At 37.1% G+C, this 17,869-nt stretch overlaps 1 protein-coding gene across 1 annotated transcript in view; it reads left to right on the top strand.

The window, feature by feature from the left end:
• LOC120473939 (PDZ domain-containing protein 4) overlaps positions 1 to 17,869 on the top strand; it is a 45,212-nt gene that overhangs the window by 17,775 nt on the left and 9,568 nt on the right. The window contains exons 2-5 of the mRNA XM_039664011.2: positions 14,265 to 14,530; positions 14,851 to 14,941; positions 15,066 to 15,164; positions 17,444 to 17,506. Of these exons, the coding sequence (XP_039519945.2) occupies positions 14,265 to 14,530; positions 14,851 to 14,941; positions 15,066 to 15,164; positions 17,444 to 17,506 (519 nt within the window). The remainder of the gene's footprint in view (positions 1 to 14,264; positions 14,531 to 14,850; positions 14,942 to 15,065; positions 15,165 to 17,443; positions 17,507 to 17,869) is intronic.

A 17,869-nucleotide genomic window follows, 5' to 3' on the forward strand; every position in this document is an offset into this window, starting at 1 on the left:
GGTCGAGCTACTGTATGTTTTCCATTGGGATTGCTAAACACTATTTGAAACAACCGTTTTAGTCAAAATGTTGTGTTTGCTGCAAACAAAGTTAGGGTTTTAGTGAGACTCCAAATAAACAGTCACATGAGAATCCCAAAAGACTTCACAGAATGAGGGTTACTGTGTAGTCAGGACTCTGTATTTGTGTAAAGCATATCAGTAACTGTTAAGAAAGTCGCTGCCTATTTAGAGCATTCCTAATTTGGGTTTCGTACAAAGTAATGTTTCAGACATCAAAATAGTTCGAAATACGTTTAGACTCCCATGTTGTCTGTGCTGAGAGACTACAAAATGAAACAATGAATCTTTGTACAAACAAAAGCTGATTGCACAAACAATGCCTGCTGTACAATCATCCAATTGGTTTGTTTTCCAAGAGGCTTTCGAACATATCTTTGAATTTAATTTGAATAAATCCGCAGCAGCAGGCCCACAGTAGGAAAGGATCGCTCCGCTTCACGGCATTTCAGCAGATATGTATTCCCTTGACAAACTGTCTGCAGGGTATGATATGAGTTATGCATAGTTAATTTCTACATACAAAACAGCCATGCTGCATGGGTAATAAAAAATGAGAACATTAAAGGTTTGCCAGCCTCTTTATACTTTAGAATGGAAAATAAAGAGACAGAAAGCATGCATGCATTTTTAATGTCCAGATGTCTGAAACTGTCGGAATATGCAGATGATTTGTGAAGAATTCTACAAAAGGGAAATTAACCGCTCTAGTATTATCTCAGAGACAAAGAGAAGTGTTACTGCAGCAACAGGTTAAATAATTCAACAAAACTCTTGAAAGGTACATGTGAGAATGTGCTGGCGCTCCCAGCTCTGAGCGGTTTTATCTGGAGAGCGTTTACTCTGAGCCGCTGTCAGACAGGGAGTCCCGAGAGAGCGAGCGGGAACATTAGTATGCTTCTCACCGCCCGCGCTCTCTCACATGCACTGTGTGTGCGCCACAGAACAGGTGTCAATGTGTCTTACTAACACACATGAGCTACCATTAGATACCAAATAAACCCACTTATAACCCTTGTGACGCGCACAACACCGGTTTCATCCAAACAGATGCTATGCTGCAGAGGAGACAGATGAGCCACTTGTTGGAAAATGAATTGGAGATATATCACTCTGCTCAATATGGGATCTGTAGAAAAGCAAGTTAAGCTTTTCAGATTAAAAAAAGAAAAGTTTCACAAAAATCAGGTGTGGTGCATTTAACCATTGCATGTTTATTTTGACAGCCATATTAAAGTTACCCGATCATAATTTTTCAGATATTAACTTTCATGTAGTGTGTAATATAGCTGTTTGTAAATGTAAAAGGTCAGCAAATTTATAAAGATCAAAGTGCAGGATAAATTGTTATTGTCTCCTAAAAGAAAGAATCGATTCTGAACTACCTGAAATGAGTCGTCAATAATTCCAGTCACACGTCCTTCTCAAACCATCGTAGGTTTGCAACAAATCTACATAATTGCAGCTATATATGGTCTTCTCTGGCTGCCTGCAAACAGCGTCACCTTTGATCCTTAAACACTGTTGAAGTAGCTGAGGCCTTGAAGAGCTTGGATTGTGTTGTCAACGTATGAAGAAGACATTGTTTTCAGCACAGTGAAAGCAAATCCTCTTAGCATGCACTTCAAAAGGATGAGGACTTGTGCTAGAATTGATACAGTAAAACCAATGCCATTATCACTGTATCACTGTGTATCAAGTGCTGAGGAAGATAAAGAGCTGAAATTCAGATATGGTAATAGCTGTCTGGTTTCCGACCAATCACAACAGACTGAACCATCTGACCAATCAGAGCAGAGCAGACCAATCACAACAAACTGGGCCATCTGACCAATCAGAGCAGAGTAGACCAATCACAACAGACTGGGTCATCTGACCAACAAGAGCAGAGTACACCAATCACAACAGACTGGGCCATCTGACCAATCAGAGGAGAGTTGACAAATCACAACAGACTGGGTCATCTGACCAATCAGAGCAGAGTAGATCAATCACAACAGGGGGGTTATCTGACCAATCAGAGCAAAGTAGACCAATCACAACAGACTGGGTCATCTGACCAATCAGAGCAGAGTAGACCAACCACAACAGACTGAGCCATCTGACCAATCAGAGCAGAGTAGACCAATCACAACAGACTGGGCCATCTGACCAATCAGAGCAGAGTATACCAATCACAACAGACTGGGTCATCTGACCAATCAGAGGAGAGTTGACCAATCACAACAGACTGGCCATTTGACCAATCAGAGCAGAGTAGACCAATCAGAACAGACTGGGTCATCTGACCAATCAGAGCAGAGTAGACCAATCACAACAGACTGGGTCATCTGACCAACCAGAGCAGAGTACACCAATCACAACAGACTGGGCCATCTGACCAATCAGAGCAGAGTATACCAACAACAACAGACTGGGTCATCTGACCAACCAGAGCAGAGTACACCAATCACAACAGACTGGGCCATCTGACCAATCAGAGCAGAGTAGACCAATCACAACGGACTGGGCCATCTGACCAATCAGAGGAGAGTTGACCAAACACAACAGACTGGGCCATCTGACCAAGCAGAAAAGAGTGGACCAATCAAATCAGACTTCATCATCTGACCAATCAGAGCAGGATAGACCAATCACACCAGACTGAACCATCTGACCGATCAGAGCAGAGTAGGCACTTTAACTTCACACAAACTCAACAGAAAATACACTACTCATTTATAAACATTGCTTTGCAATATAAGACTTTTGAAACAGTATAAAATGGAGTAAAGCAAACACTTTCTATTTAGTAAATCTGACTGAATCTAGATGATTTAAGTTTTCTGGCTGCATTTTGGGTTTTCGTTTTCGATTCAGATTCATTACATTTGAATGTAAATATGATGAATATTTCTCAAAAGTCAACTCATAATCTGATCATTTGTGGCTATTACTGAAGGAAATTTTATGTTATATTATAAACTCTATAATTTGCAAGCACATTAGCCACATTTATGATATATGCATGGATGGGCAGGGAGTTCTTGTACAGAACAGAAATATACTGCCAATCCAAAACTGTATGCTGCTGTCAATCATCTTTGACGATATTGGTCCTGACAGAACTATATTCCTACAATCTGTCCTCCTGGACTGCTGTGCTCCTGGAGACACACCAGCGCCAATACATGCCCAAGACCATTTCTAAAACCCATCCGAGAGCACGGTGGAACAAGATAAGAGGCAGACCAGCCATCTCACCATTATTAATCATCCCATGAACCACTTCATCCTCGACCTCCCCCCTGGTTCGCTCTGTTAAAGCCTGTGAACTGCCTCTATCTGAAAGCATCATGGGCTTCAGATGAACAGGCGGTTTTAAAAAAGAAGACACTGGCAGCAAAATTATATTGTGTTTGGGTCAAACAATAAGGCAGAACTGCAAATAAATTCAGCAAAAAGAAACGTCCCTTTTTCAGGATAAGATAATTTTGTCAAATCCAAAAACACTTTATAAATCATAATTGAAAAATGTTTAAAGCAATGTTTTTCATGGTCGTTCAGTGAACCATAAACCATTTTTGCACATTCGGAAAAATCACAGACCGAACGCTTGAAAATGCTATTCTCTCAGCTTTTTGCTAAAATGTCACATTCAAGTGTTGATTAAAAAAAAAAAGATGAATAAAACTAGAATAAAATGTTGTTTGTTTTGTTTTTAAAAGCAGAGGTTCTGTTCTTTATTTTGATATGCATGTCCAGATATTAATACAACAAAATATTCTGAAGGGCCATGAAACTTGATAAACATGAAAATTATCAAAAATACTGGTGGTGGCTGGCAACTGTTCTCCAAAATTTTTTAAAAGGAATCTTTTCCATGTTAATCAGAGTTTTTGTCCTAACCCGCCACAACGGCGACACGCGACGATACTATTTTAGAAACGGTTTTATTTTTCTGCGAAGTCACGGCAGACACAAAGTGTGGCAATGATAATCTCAGGTACTGTTTATGTGCTTTATTTAATGTTAAAATTGTGTAATGTGACTTTGAATTTCATTTAGTGCTCCAGCTTTGTATCTGTAAAAGCAACAATGGATAATTCACCTCAGATCTTGAAATTAAACAAATGGAAAATGTTCAAACTGTGAACAAATGGTCTATTATTTGACAAAGATTGTTTTAGTTACTCAGGCATTTTTAATAATGTTTAAATTGTGTAATATTTGTGATTATGATTATATAGGCTACTTATCCAATTTCTTGCTACTGCTGTCAAAATTGCCCTAGCGTTGTGCACATGCCGCGAGACTCTGTCCACACACTGTTCTGATTGGCTTTTGATAGATTTTAATGCATCTCGTAGTCACTGACTTTTATCGCGTCTGGTTAGGTGTTAAACGATTAGCTTAGCAACATGCTAATCCCAAAAAAATATTCAAATCGATTTTGATTCAACTAATGCATAAAATATTTGCAACATTGATTAATAAAAAGTAACTCAAAGCATTATATTTATATATTATAATAAATTGGAAAATATAGTATGAATAATACAATTATTATCAGCAATAATAATAGCTAAAGGTAATGATCTATAGGTTGTAAATAGCCTTTAGTGCCAGTCATGGTTATACTGCTGCTGATCGGCCGAGATATTCTCTCTGAATCTCCCCATCATGCTCTCTTTCCCTTCCCCCTGTTTTGTCTCTCTCTGTCAGTCACCTTCTTTGAACGTCTCCCTCCACCCCCCGCGTCTGCTCTCCGTCCTCCAGCTTCAGGAGGAATACTGAAGACTTTCTCGTCTCAACACCTATAGTTGTGTCCCTCTGTAATCACGTGTCTCTGGACCTGTAACCCTGCAGACACCGCAGCGGACGTGCGGCTCGGGATGGTTTCCGCATTACGCCCGCTTGAATTAGTGTCTGGGGACGCGGTTATGCCTCCGTGCCGGAGATGAGGACATCTCCAATGTAATAAATCACCGCTTACTGTTAATTAAACCGTCCGTCCAAACTACACTGCAAGTATGTGTGTGTGTTTATAGCTCTGGCTAGGGAAGGCGTGTTAAACTGTGTGCATGATTGCGTTTATAAAAGCCAGTGCCCCTGACGGTCGTATCCTTGGAAATGATATGACGGGGAGACAGCAGAGAAGACTGGCCTTTACAGCAAGCCTATTAAAAGCTGAGGGACGATGAATCTTCAAGCCCATTGTGGCATTTTTGGGCACAACAGAGCAGCACTAATATTGTGTTGAAATGGATTTGGGAGGGACAACCCAGTTTAAATAGAAATCTCCAGACAACGGACAAGGTCACTGTCAGCAAATGTCCCGCATGGAGTCTGTGCCTAATACTGAACACAGGCTTCCACAGGATTCAGTCGCCTGGCTTTAAGTCGCTGTGAAATGCCATTCACTAATCATTTTAAATTCGTAATATAAAGGATTCCAGTGAAGTGAAATGGGATATTCATTGAGAAAAATGTTAGTGGAAAAAGACGAGTATGTGCATTAAGTAAAGCCAGGATTGTAGACTAGTTGATTAGTGGGGTCGAATTTTTAAAAAACGGCAAGTTATTATAGTGTTTTCTTCTCTATGATGCATATCCGAGTGAAACAGCTTCTCGAAGGAGAAAGTAAATTAGGATGGGACTTGATTTTGTCCATTGGGAATTGATTGGATGGTTGTAGTTTGCTATTGGTGGATCTCATGCGAGTGACAGGTTATTGCCCCGCCCTCACACCATTAAACACATCAGAGAAGAGATGTCGCTACAAGAGGGATGGGATGTTATTTTTGATAAAATTAAAAAATGGACACATGAACAAAAAAAAAAAAAACAACTTTTACAATTTGAACATCACACACACTATAAGTAGTTACAGAGAAAAATTAAGCCTCATACACTAAAGACCTGAGGATCTAACAGACTTCCAGGTTGTTCCAAGTACAAACTCACACAGGAGTATGAAAAAGTATGATGTAAATAAGCAATTTTATTTGAATATCTGCCAGTTACCTACAGGTAACTACAACAGGTCAGGCCTTAGGGTCCATAAGAGAGCAGTATGAAGATATACACTCACCTAAAGGATTATTAGGAACACCATACTAATGCTGTACTAATGCAGAACTGCCTTTATTCTATGTGGCATTGATTCAACAAGGTGCTAAAAGCATTCTTTAGAAATGTTGGCCCATATTGATAGGATAGCATCTTGGAAGTGCTGGAGATTTGTGGGATGCACATCCAGGGCACGAAGCTCCCGTTTCACCAAATCCCAAAGATGATGGGTTGAGATCTGGTGATTGTGGGGGCCATTTTAGTACAGTGAACTCATTGTCATGTTCAAGAAACCAATTTGAAATGATTCAAGCTTTGTGACATGGGGCATTATCCTGCTGGAAGTAGCCATCAGAGGATGGACATGGTCAGAAACAATGCCCAGGTAGGCTGTGGCATTTAAACGATGCCCAATTGGCACTAAGGGGCCTAAAGTGTGGCAAGAAAACATTCCCCACACCATTACACCACCACCACCAGCCTGCACAGTGGTAACAAGGCATGTTGGATCCATGTTCTCATTCTGTTTACGCCAAATTCTGACTCTACCATCTGAATGTCTCAACAGAAATTGAGACTCATCAGACCAGGCAACATTTTTCCAGTCTTCAACTGTCCAATATTGCTGAGCTCTTGCAAATTGTAGCCCATTTTTCCTATTTGTAGTGGAGATGAGTCGTACCTGGTGGGTTCTTCTGCTGTTGTAGCCCATCCACCTCAAGGTTGTGCGTGTTGTGGCTTCACAGATGCTTTGCTGCATACCTCGGTTGTAACGAGTGGTTATTTCAGTCAAAGTTGCTCTTCTATCAGCTTGAATCAGTCGGCCCATTCTCCTCTGACCTCTGGCGTCAACAAGGCATTTTCGCCCACAGGACTGTTGCATACTGGATGTTTTTTCCCTTTTCACGCTGTTCTTTGTCTATTCTAAGGAGCCCGGGAAGTCACCTGCGGGGAAAAAAAAACAATCCGAGGCGACGGTTTTGCAATCCGTCCCCTCAGTTTATAAACTGTACTCACGGATTCTTAAACTGTTCCCTCGGTTTAACAATTCGTGCCCACGGATTAATAAACCGTACCCACGAGTTCCTAATCCGTGCTCTCAGATTTGTAAACCGTGCCCTCAGTTTTTGCAATCTGTACCCACAAATTCATAAACCGTGCCCACGCTTTCGCAATCCGTACTCACGGATTTGTCGCTCGTCCCCCAGAGTGTGCCGCATGATTGAACCACGCCTCCTGTTTAGATGCGGGATGCATTGCATTGTTTTTAAAATCCTTTTTTTTTAAATGGATAATTTCTTGCATTTTCTTTAAAAAAAAACACCTACATTTAGGCTACTTTTATCTTTAAAGCTCAGTGGCCTATATAATAAGCTAAAAAATAAATAAAATAATAATAACACAGTTCAAAAACTGTAAAAGATTTGGTTATATGTTATAAATTATTTTATGTTAAACATATTACTGTCTTCGGTGAACTCATTCATAGTAGGCTAATAAACGCAAATAATAGGCTAATTAACGTTAGCTATAAAAATCCATTTATAGGCTACATAGGCCTATTTAGAAGACGCTTTTATCCACAAAAAAAAAGAACAAAGCAATTCGTCAAATCAGTCTTAGACAATAACAATGGGCTAAGATTATAACAAACAAACGCATATCCAAGTGTTTGTTTGGAGCGCGCACTGTCACTGAGCCGCGGCCGCAAACACTTCCTATAACAGTGGAACAATTTAAAATAGCCTAATAGCATTTCTGGTCATACAGAAAAAATACATTATACATAATACAATTATTTGCTACTACTTTTATTTGTGTAAACTCACAATAACAAGAAAACGTTGTGTAGGCCTATTTGTAAAATCAAATATTTTTGTTTTGTTAAAAATATTGTTTATCAGGCGCACTTTCATGATCTCCAGAGCGCGTCTCATAAATAAGCTGAAACAAAAGCCTATCTAAAGCTTGAAATGTCCACTTTTAAACGAACAAATTCGAATCGAAAGCAAATACCGTCCGATTAGGCTATATACAATCCGAAAAGTGTATTTCTCTAAGGTGCATCTGCTTTAACAGCGGAGATGGAGATCATCCGTCACTAGAAAACTGTTTATTTAAGCAATAAAAATCCATCGTTATTTTTCAGACACATTTATTATGATTAGCCTATAAATCACCAATAAATCATCTTTCTATGGTTCCAGAGACATGCCCTTCTCAATGCGGGCAAAATATAGTTTTTAGAAAGTCTATTTTCTTTTCATATTAATTTGCGAATATTTTAAATGTTTAATAAAGGAAAAAAGTCATTGTTATTTCTTTTTTGTGCACAAACTCTTGGACATGCGTCAAAATCTTGTGTTTATTTGTGATAATCTCAGCCCTGTATTATTGTATTATGACTGACATTTGACGAATTGCTTTGTTTCTTTTTTTGATAAAAGCGTCTTATCTGTAGCCTAAATGTAATAATAATAGCCTAATTATTATTATTAGGCCTATTATTTGCGTTTATAAATTTAAATGAGTTCACTTTAAGACAGGAATAGGCTATGGTAATCATAAAACAATTTATGAATGTTTTATTATTATAGGCCTATAACTTTGTGTTTGTGTTAGGCCTATATTTATTTATTTTTTGAATGTGAAGTCCTTTTAAAAACAATGCATCCCACATCTAAACAGGAGGCGTGGTTCAATCATGCGGCACACTCTGGGGGACGAGCCACAAATCCGTGAGTACGGATTGCGAAAGCGTGGGTACGGTTTATGAATTTCTGGGTACAGATTGCAAAAACTGAGGGCACGGTTTACAAATCTGAGAGCACGGATTAGGAACTCGTGGGTACGGTTTATTAATCCGTGGGCACGAATTGTTAAACCGAGGGAACAGTTTAAGAATCCGTGAGTACAGTTTATAAACTGAGGGGACGGATTGCAAAACCGTCGCCTCGGATTGTTTTTTTTTTTCCCCATAGGTGACTTCCCGGGCTCCGTACTATTCTTTTTCACACTTTGTGTGAAAATCCCAGTAACTGAGCAGATTGTGAAATACTCAGACACCAACAACCATGTCACAATCCAAATTGTTTAAATGACCTTTCTTTCCCATTCTGACATTCAGTTTGGAGTTCAGGAGATTGTCTTGACCAGGAACACACCCCTAAATGCATTGAAGCAACTCCCATGTGATTGGTTGATTAGATAATTGCATTAATGAGAAATTAATGGGGATGACAAATATATTTGTAAAATTAAAATTATTAACACACTACTAGAGCAAAAAAAAAGCTCTTCTTCTCAGAGACATATCTGACCATAGTCTACTTTGAGAACTTGGGTGGACACACCTACAGTAAATGCACATCCTGATTCTGTCGAGTTTGACACGTTCCTGGGTCAACATATTTTCTTGATCTTGATCGAAAATGTAATCCTAACCATATCCCTAAACCTTACCCTACGATACCCTACGATCACCTATCATACATGATAGGTGAATAACACTGTTGTTAATAAAATTGACATAAACTGCAAACTTGTTCCTCAAATCTGATTGGTTGATTAAATGTTTTTCCAGGATCAACATAATGTCCATAAACAAGCGTATCTGATCAGGGGCTGTGGACATGAATCAGACTGATTATATTTCACTTGTCTATTACAAACGTGTAATTGTGCTCATCCCAAGTTAGAATGTTAGCTAATGTTCACTACACATGTTAGCAGATCCACCACAGTGTGGAAACACTGGGAATACAACACTTGGCATACTTGCATTGTGCTTGTATTGAATGCTGTGCAAAAATCAGACACATTTGTGCTTATAGTATGTTCGGCATCTTACAGATTTGTGAACAGGTTCAGTGTGGCTTATTAATGACAATGCATTCTTTCAGAAACATACAGTGTGTGCGTTTATGAGGAATAACTTCATACTAACTTAGACACATAGTATTTAGACCGGCATAATTTCCATTTGAGTCGCTGTAGGTGGAAAGCGAGGGAGGAAACATGTCTTTGCTCTGGGTGTTCTCTGTGTTACTTTGATGAAGCCGCCCACTCGGACCTGAGTCTGAAACTCACGCTGCTTGCATGTGAATCCTGCTGAATATTATCACACTAATCCCTAATTACCAGTCTCTCTCGCCGCAGGGATTACGAGTCTCAGCCATACCTCCATACAAACACCGTGGAAGCATTTAGGTGGGAATGCTTTCACATACATGCTAGTCCTCCTTAAGCTTCTGGGAGAGGTCAGAGGGGCACAAAGGTCAGAGGTCAAAGATGATCCTCCTACAGCCTCCCAGTTGCAGCAAATAACAGTGAGAAGTGGAAACATAAACGTGGCGAAGAATAGTTTTTTACTCGTGTGAAAACAAAACACTTTAGCATACCTTTATAAAGAGTACTTAGAATGTAAATAATATACCTTAAAATAATATGTTTAAAGTCCCCTCGTATAGTCACTAACTCATCTTTGATCACCGAAAGTGTTTTCCTTCTTCATGCCTTAAGCTTGAATGAAACCCGACACCCTTGCCTCATTTAGTATACGCGGTTCTATGAATATGTAAATGAGGCCCGCCTCCACTCACTCACTCAGCTCAGAGATCCACTCGTTGACGATCACACATTGATCTGATTGGTTACAAGGTAGTTTGTGAGGTCAGAAACAGCAGCGATTTCAAACCGTGTTTTTGAGACTGTCTTTGGTTCACTACAGTTTTAAGGAGAAAATACTCAGGAATGCTGTCGACTTGAAGTTACACATGGTTTGTCTTAAAGCAAATCAAAAACACCACATATAAACAACATTACAAGCTTGATTTTCACCACAGCGGAACTTTAAATGTAAACTGAATTGAATGTTTTTAGACATGTAACTGCATGTTAATTGCAATTAAATAGAAACGTTTTATAGTTTAAATTTATCTTAAATGCAGTTATAGCTGAACTTGCTTAAGGGCATCTTTATTTATAATTTCACAATTACTTCTATTGTTTTTGAAAAATGATTATTGTAGATACTGCTGAATGTAATGAAGCATTAATGGTAAACTACAATATACTTTAATGTAATTTCTGTTGAAATCTGTATGTCGTGTATTTAAATATATTTCTGATGATGTTACAATATAGTACATTTAAAAATATATTAACTTAATATGTAATATTAAATAAACTACAGTTAAATTATATCCAAGTGCTTAAACCATGACAAAATTATTAATTATATAAATGAATTGACATATAAAATGTCCTTTAAAATAAAACTTTTAATTTAATATTACAAAGTGCACTCTCTTTAAGTACACTTAAGGTGCCTTCAATTTCGTAAATGGTATCTGTAATACAGGTTTTTAAAAATACAGTATACTTAGTATGGTGGAACTTTATTTTATAGTCCTGTTTCCCCATGTACATATTGTGCCTAATATAGTAGTTGCAATAGGTAATAACCCTAACCTCAAACCCACTCCTAAACCTAACCTGAACCCCATGCAGTTACCGTGTATTAGTACTTTCTTAGTTAACTACACTGTAAGTACACATACTTGTTTTGCACAAGGGTAGACTAGAACTGTATTTGCAAGATAATAGATGTCTGGAGTCACTAATGTCATGGGCGTCATGTGAATCAACATCTAAGATGTAAATCAGGCATTTTGCATAAAACAAACACAAGACTTTCATAGCAGTATAAAATCAACCACACTATATCCTTCATATTAAACCCTTAGACACACTTGAAAGCCCTCTTGCCTGCAGATCTGGAGCATCAGGGTCATTTATCACCGTGAGACTGTATTCTGCTGAGTGCAGTTTCTCCACTGTGTCCTCAGCACTAAATGAGCTGGGCTTTCTCCTTGGATATGCTCATGCTCCCCCCATTTTAAAGGAGAACTCCGCTGTAAAATGAACCTTTGGTCTAATAAAACATTGGTACCTAGTCGACCGTTGTCTGAGATTTGTTTTTATGATAATCGAATGTACGTTTTGCATGTAGGGACCCTCATTATGTTACTGTGTTAGGGTGGGGCTATTTTGAGCCTTGTTAGTGGTATTAACTAGCAATTTCTTTTTACTTATTATATGCCCCCATATACTAGCGTTATATGCTAAACAGTTTTTAGAGATAAAACACTTTACATTCAATTATCATGAAAATAAATCTCAGAGAACGGTCGACTAGGTACCAATGTTTTATTAGACCAAATGTTTTCATCGTTCATGAACTGACTTTTTTTAATTGGTAGCCTATCGTGCTTGGTGTGAATGGTATATGGAAGCTTTTTATTTATAATAAAAAAGGTAATTGCGACTTTTTATCTCACAATTCTGACTTTTTATAGTATATAACGAGTTAGTATAATAGTATAGTATAATGAGTTTGTAGAATAGTATATTTTATGAGTATAAAGTCAGAATTTCATGATTTAAAGTCGCAATTGCGTTTTATAAAGTGAGAATTGTGAGATATAAACTCAGAATTGATTGAAATATAGTCGCAATTGCAGGTTATAAAGTCAGAATTGTGAGATATAAAGTCAGAAATGCATGATATAAAGTTGAAATTGCATGTTGTAAAGTCAGAATTGCGTGATATACAGTCAGAATTGTGAGATATAACGTCAGAATTACGTGATATAAAGTCAGAATTGCGAGATATAAAGTTTGAATTGCGTGTTGTAAAGTCAGAATTGTGAGATATAAACTATTCTGAGGGGAAAAAAGTCAGTTCCCCCTCCCCCCCACCCTTCGAATTGGCCTGATAACTCACAATTGTGAGTTTATCACAGTTCGGAGAAAAGATGTCAGGCTTTTGAGATATAAACTCACACTGTGAGAAAAAGTCAGAATTGTGAGTTGAATTGTCTTTTTTTTCCTCGCAATTGTGAATATTTCTCACAATTGTGACTTTATATCAATTGCGACTATTTCTCACGATTGCGACTTTATATCTCGCAATTGCAACTTTATTTCTTACGATTATGACTTTATATCTCGCAATTGCGACTTTATTTCTCACGATTATGACTTTATATCTTGCAATTGTGACTTTATTTCTCATAATTGCGAATTTATATCTCGCAACTGCGACTTTATTTCATACAATTACGACTTTATATCTCACACTTGCGACTTTATTTAAGACTTTATATCTCGCAACTGCAACTTTATTTCTTACGATTACGACTTTATATCTCGCAATTGTGACTTTATTTCTCACGATTACGACTTTATATCTTGCAATTGTGACTTTATTTCTCATAATTGCGAATTTATATCTCGTAACTGCGACTTTATTTCTTACGATTACGACTTTATATCTCGCAATTGCAACTTTATTTAAGACTTTATATCTCGCAACTGCAACTTTATTTGTTACGATTACGACTTTATATCTCGCAATTGCGACTTTATTTAAGACTTTATATCTCGCAACTGAGACTTTATTTCTTACGATTACGACTTTATATCTCGCAATTGCGACTTTATTTCTCACGATTATGACTTTATATCTTGCAATTGTGACTTTATTTCTCACGATAGCGAATTTAAGTCTCGCAATTGCGACTTTATTTCTCATAATTGCGAATTTATATTTTGCAACTGCGACTTTATTTCTCACGATTGCGACTTTATATCTCACAATTGCGACTTTATTTAAGACTTTATATCTCGCAACTACGACTTTATTTCTCACGATTATGACTTTATATCTTGCAATTGTGACTTTATTTCTCACGATAGCGACTTTAAGTCTCGCAATTGCGACTTTATTTCTCATAATTGCGAATTTATATCTCGCAACTGCGACTTTATTTCTTACAATTACGACTTTATATCTCGCAATTGCGACTTTATTTCTCACGACTGCGACTTTATTTATTTATTTATTTAGTGGTTCCATAAAAACTAAACCCTAAATAAAAACAAATTAATGCTATTTGCTAAAACCCCCCCCACAAAAATATAAAAAATAACCTCGCTGCAAAATATTAGTTTTTTTGGACTTGAGTTAATGTTTCCAAGATCTTTGATTTCAAAATATCAAGGAAAAATAGACGATATTAACACATCTGATAAGTTGTAATGTAAAGTGTTACTGTCCTCAGCGTGGATGTGTGTGTCTGTGAACGCAGGTGAACAGTAAAGCCCTGTCCCGGCTGTCTCAGGACCAGAGTCTGCAGGCGCTGCGCTGTAAGCGTAACACGAGGAGGAGAGCCGGGGGTCCTGGAGCTGCTGGCGGGACGCTGCTCGTGACGGACTGTGTGGACAGCGGGACGCAGACAGACATCAGCTTCCAGCACATGGTGACGTTAGGCCGAGCCGCTCATCACAACAGACCCGCGTCTCCTCCGTCCCCTCCACTGCCACCCATGCCGGAGCCGTACCTCTTCAGACAGCTGTAAGATGGCCTCCGGGACACACATGGTCTCACTGTTAGGGAGCTTTACTAATCTTACTGTAGTGATAAAAGTAAATGATGCAGAACCCTAAACCAAACCCTAATGATGCTGTACATTAATATTACTCAGTACATAAATGAAATTACACTGTAACAAGGACATCTTAACATAAAATATTTATTATATTTATGAATTGCCAGTTTATAAAACCATGTAAATGATTTGTCTAAATATAATATACGCATTACCTCAAATAAGAGTTTAAACTGCCTTTCTGTGACATCACTATAACTTATAAATATTTGATTTTTTTCCTCAGGTCTCCTATGGATCACGTGTATTATGACCCAACGGACTACTTTGACATTAGTCAACATGAGGTGGACAGACAAGATGACCTGGAGTACGAGGTCAATATCATCTCTTAACTCCCTCTACTGCAAAACAAGCTTCTTTTAGCCTGAAATACTGGAGCATCTTATCTCTGTTTGTTCAGCTCTCTCTCTCTCTCTCTCTCTCTCTGTTTTCCTTCAGGAGGTGGAATTGTATAAATCTTGTCAGCAAGATAAACTGGGTTTAACGGTGTGTTATCGCACTGATGATGAAGAGGATCTGGGCATCTACGTGGGAGAGGTGAGAAATGGGGAATAACGGGAATCTGCTGACCCATGAATAATGAACGAAGCCTTAGAGAGGATTGTGAACCTACGCCCTTCTGCTTCAGCGTTAGTAAATCATTATTTAAAAAAAAAAAAAAGCCATATTAAATCCAGAACACCATTTTATCTCTCAAGAATTAGTCTATGTGCACACGATAATCCTACTTAAGCTGGACAATTACAATGCAATTACACCTTGTTACTTAATTGAATTTTGCAAACTATATATTATTAATTCTTTATATCATGGTCTGTCTGAATACTCGATTCAGATAGGCTGAAAGGTGTGCAATAAAAATGTTTCATGCACAGGTACTGTAGTTTAATCACAGCTCTATATCAATGCACTGTCTCTCGCAATGAAAAAAATTTAATCTTACGCACTATATCTCTGTAAAGTTTAAAATGATTTTGTTTTACAGTGTCCTTATGATTCAAAGCGGGCAGAATGCTAGATCTAATAACCATCGTTTGTATCCTTTCAGGTCAAATATTGCACTGCAAACATCAATAAGTTGTCAATGCTGGCAAATGCCCATAGTATAATCGTGATAATCTACAGCTCACCCACCGTGCATTCAATGATTTCAATGCACAATGTGGAGACAAAGAACCTAACGCTAAGCCTAATATAATGTTACAATTGAAGCATGTAATTTTGTATTTAGTTTAAGCCATTTGCAGGGTATTTCAACATAATTCAAAAGATTGCTGTTTAACCCCTTACCTGTCACCTGCTCGTACGGGCAACCTAAATTGACTTCATTACTATTAAATCCTAATCTAGTCATGACAAACTATATATCGTTGGAAAGGACTAAGACTGCTAAATAGATATTTGACTGCTGTTTTTTTTGCTACAAATTATGTAAGAAGAGTAACCAATGATTTTTCGACAAGAGTGCACCTCAAAAAATCTGTACCATAACAGGAATTCTGACCTTTGTCACAAAAAGTTGACACATACCTTTAATAATTGAAACTTTGGGTTTTCATACTAACAGTTCATAATAAAACATATAATAGTATTTTTCAATAAAAAAATATAATATAATATTATTCTCTTAAAAAAAAATTATATATATATATATATATATATATATATATATATATATATATATATATATATATATATTATCCTCTAAAATATATTACCTTTTTATCGCCTTTTTTATTATATCACATATTTTAGTAGTTATAAATTAGGTAGGTATCTTTTGAAAGCTTAAAAACTCAGAATTCACCCTGTGAAAACCATAGAAAAGGTACTCTAAATGATTTTATCAGGCTCCGCCCCTTTGGGGCATCATTATATTTCATAATTATGATCAAAACCTTTACTAATCTTGACCAAACACATATTGTCAGAAAGATCTGTGTCTCAGGGTTCCACATTTTTTGACAGAATGGATATTTGGACAGAAATGTATTAATTTGTTTAGGCAGAATGTATTCAACTAAATTCAATGGAATTCAATGGCACCCGGTGGCTATTTTTGGTACTACGCCTAAAGAAAATCTCATGGGAACATACATTTTTGTGATATCAAGTTCAAATTTGGAACATAACTTGGTTAGAATTATGGCTTTGATTTTATAGTAATTTTAGAATAAAAACTATTTTGTTAAATATATAGTTTATATCAAATAAAAAATATATAGAAAAATATATATATTATAAAATATATATATATATATATATATATATATATATATATATATATAATTCTGACTTCATATCTCGCAATTGTGAGATAAAAGTCACAATTATTATTATTTTTTTTTATTGAGTGGTGGAAACAAGCTTCAATACATTTCAGAGAAATATTATACAAACAAAAACTTAGAACAACCTGAAAAAATATGCACCCCCTTTTATAATTGGGTATGTGAGTGTGTTCAGCCATCAAGCTCATGTACTGTAAAGGTGATCAACAGGTTTTCTGATATTCCCAGTCTCCCAAATGTGTCACTTTGATTTCCAGTGGCATTAAACGTGCAAAAGTTCTGATATGATTTATCTTTGTAAAATTTTTTTACATCACAAAACTCGCTATTTTAACAGGGGTGTGTAGATTTTAATATCAACTGTATGTTTTGACTGTTTGGAAGCACTTGCACCCATAGCATATCCGTTAAATTTGTGCATATAGTGCATAAATAGTGCACACATTTACACTATGTACATTTTTGTTTTAAATGATTATTTGTGTTATATATTTAGAAATATAAATTTCTGTATCATCATTGCAGGTCAACCCTAATAGCATTGCTGCCAAGGATGGCCGAATCCGCGAGGGAGACCGAATACTGCAGGTTACTAAAGCCAAACTATGTTATTCTCCGTCTGATACACTGTTCACTAGTGTCCAATAATGATCAACTTCCTTGATATCAACCAATCAAATTTCAGAGTGTGGTTTAAGGTTGGTGGCTTAAAAATAGAGATGCACAATATATCGGCATTGGACGATTTATGTTCATTTTTAATGTTATCATTATCAGCCCGATAAGAAAATTTGATAGTAACTCGTGGCCTCAAGATAGTAACTCGTTGCCTCAAGATAGTAACTCGTTGCCTCAAGATAGTAACTCGTGGCCTCAAGATACTAACTCGTGGCCTCAAGATAGTAACTCGTGGCCTCAAGATAGTAACTCGTGGCCTCAAGATACTAACTC

The sequence above is a fragment of the Pimephales promelas genome, chromosome 20, assembly GCF_988280905.1.
Source record: "Pimephales promelas chromosome 20, fPimPro1.hap1.1, whole genome shotgun sequence".
In the NCBI taxonomy this organism is placed as follows: domain Eukaryota; kingdom Metazoa; phylum Chordata; class Actinopteri; order Cypriniformes; family Leuciscidae; genus Pimephales; species Pimephales promelas.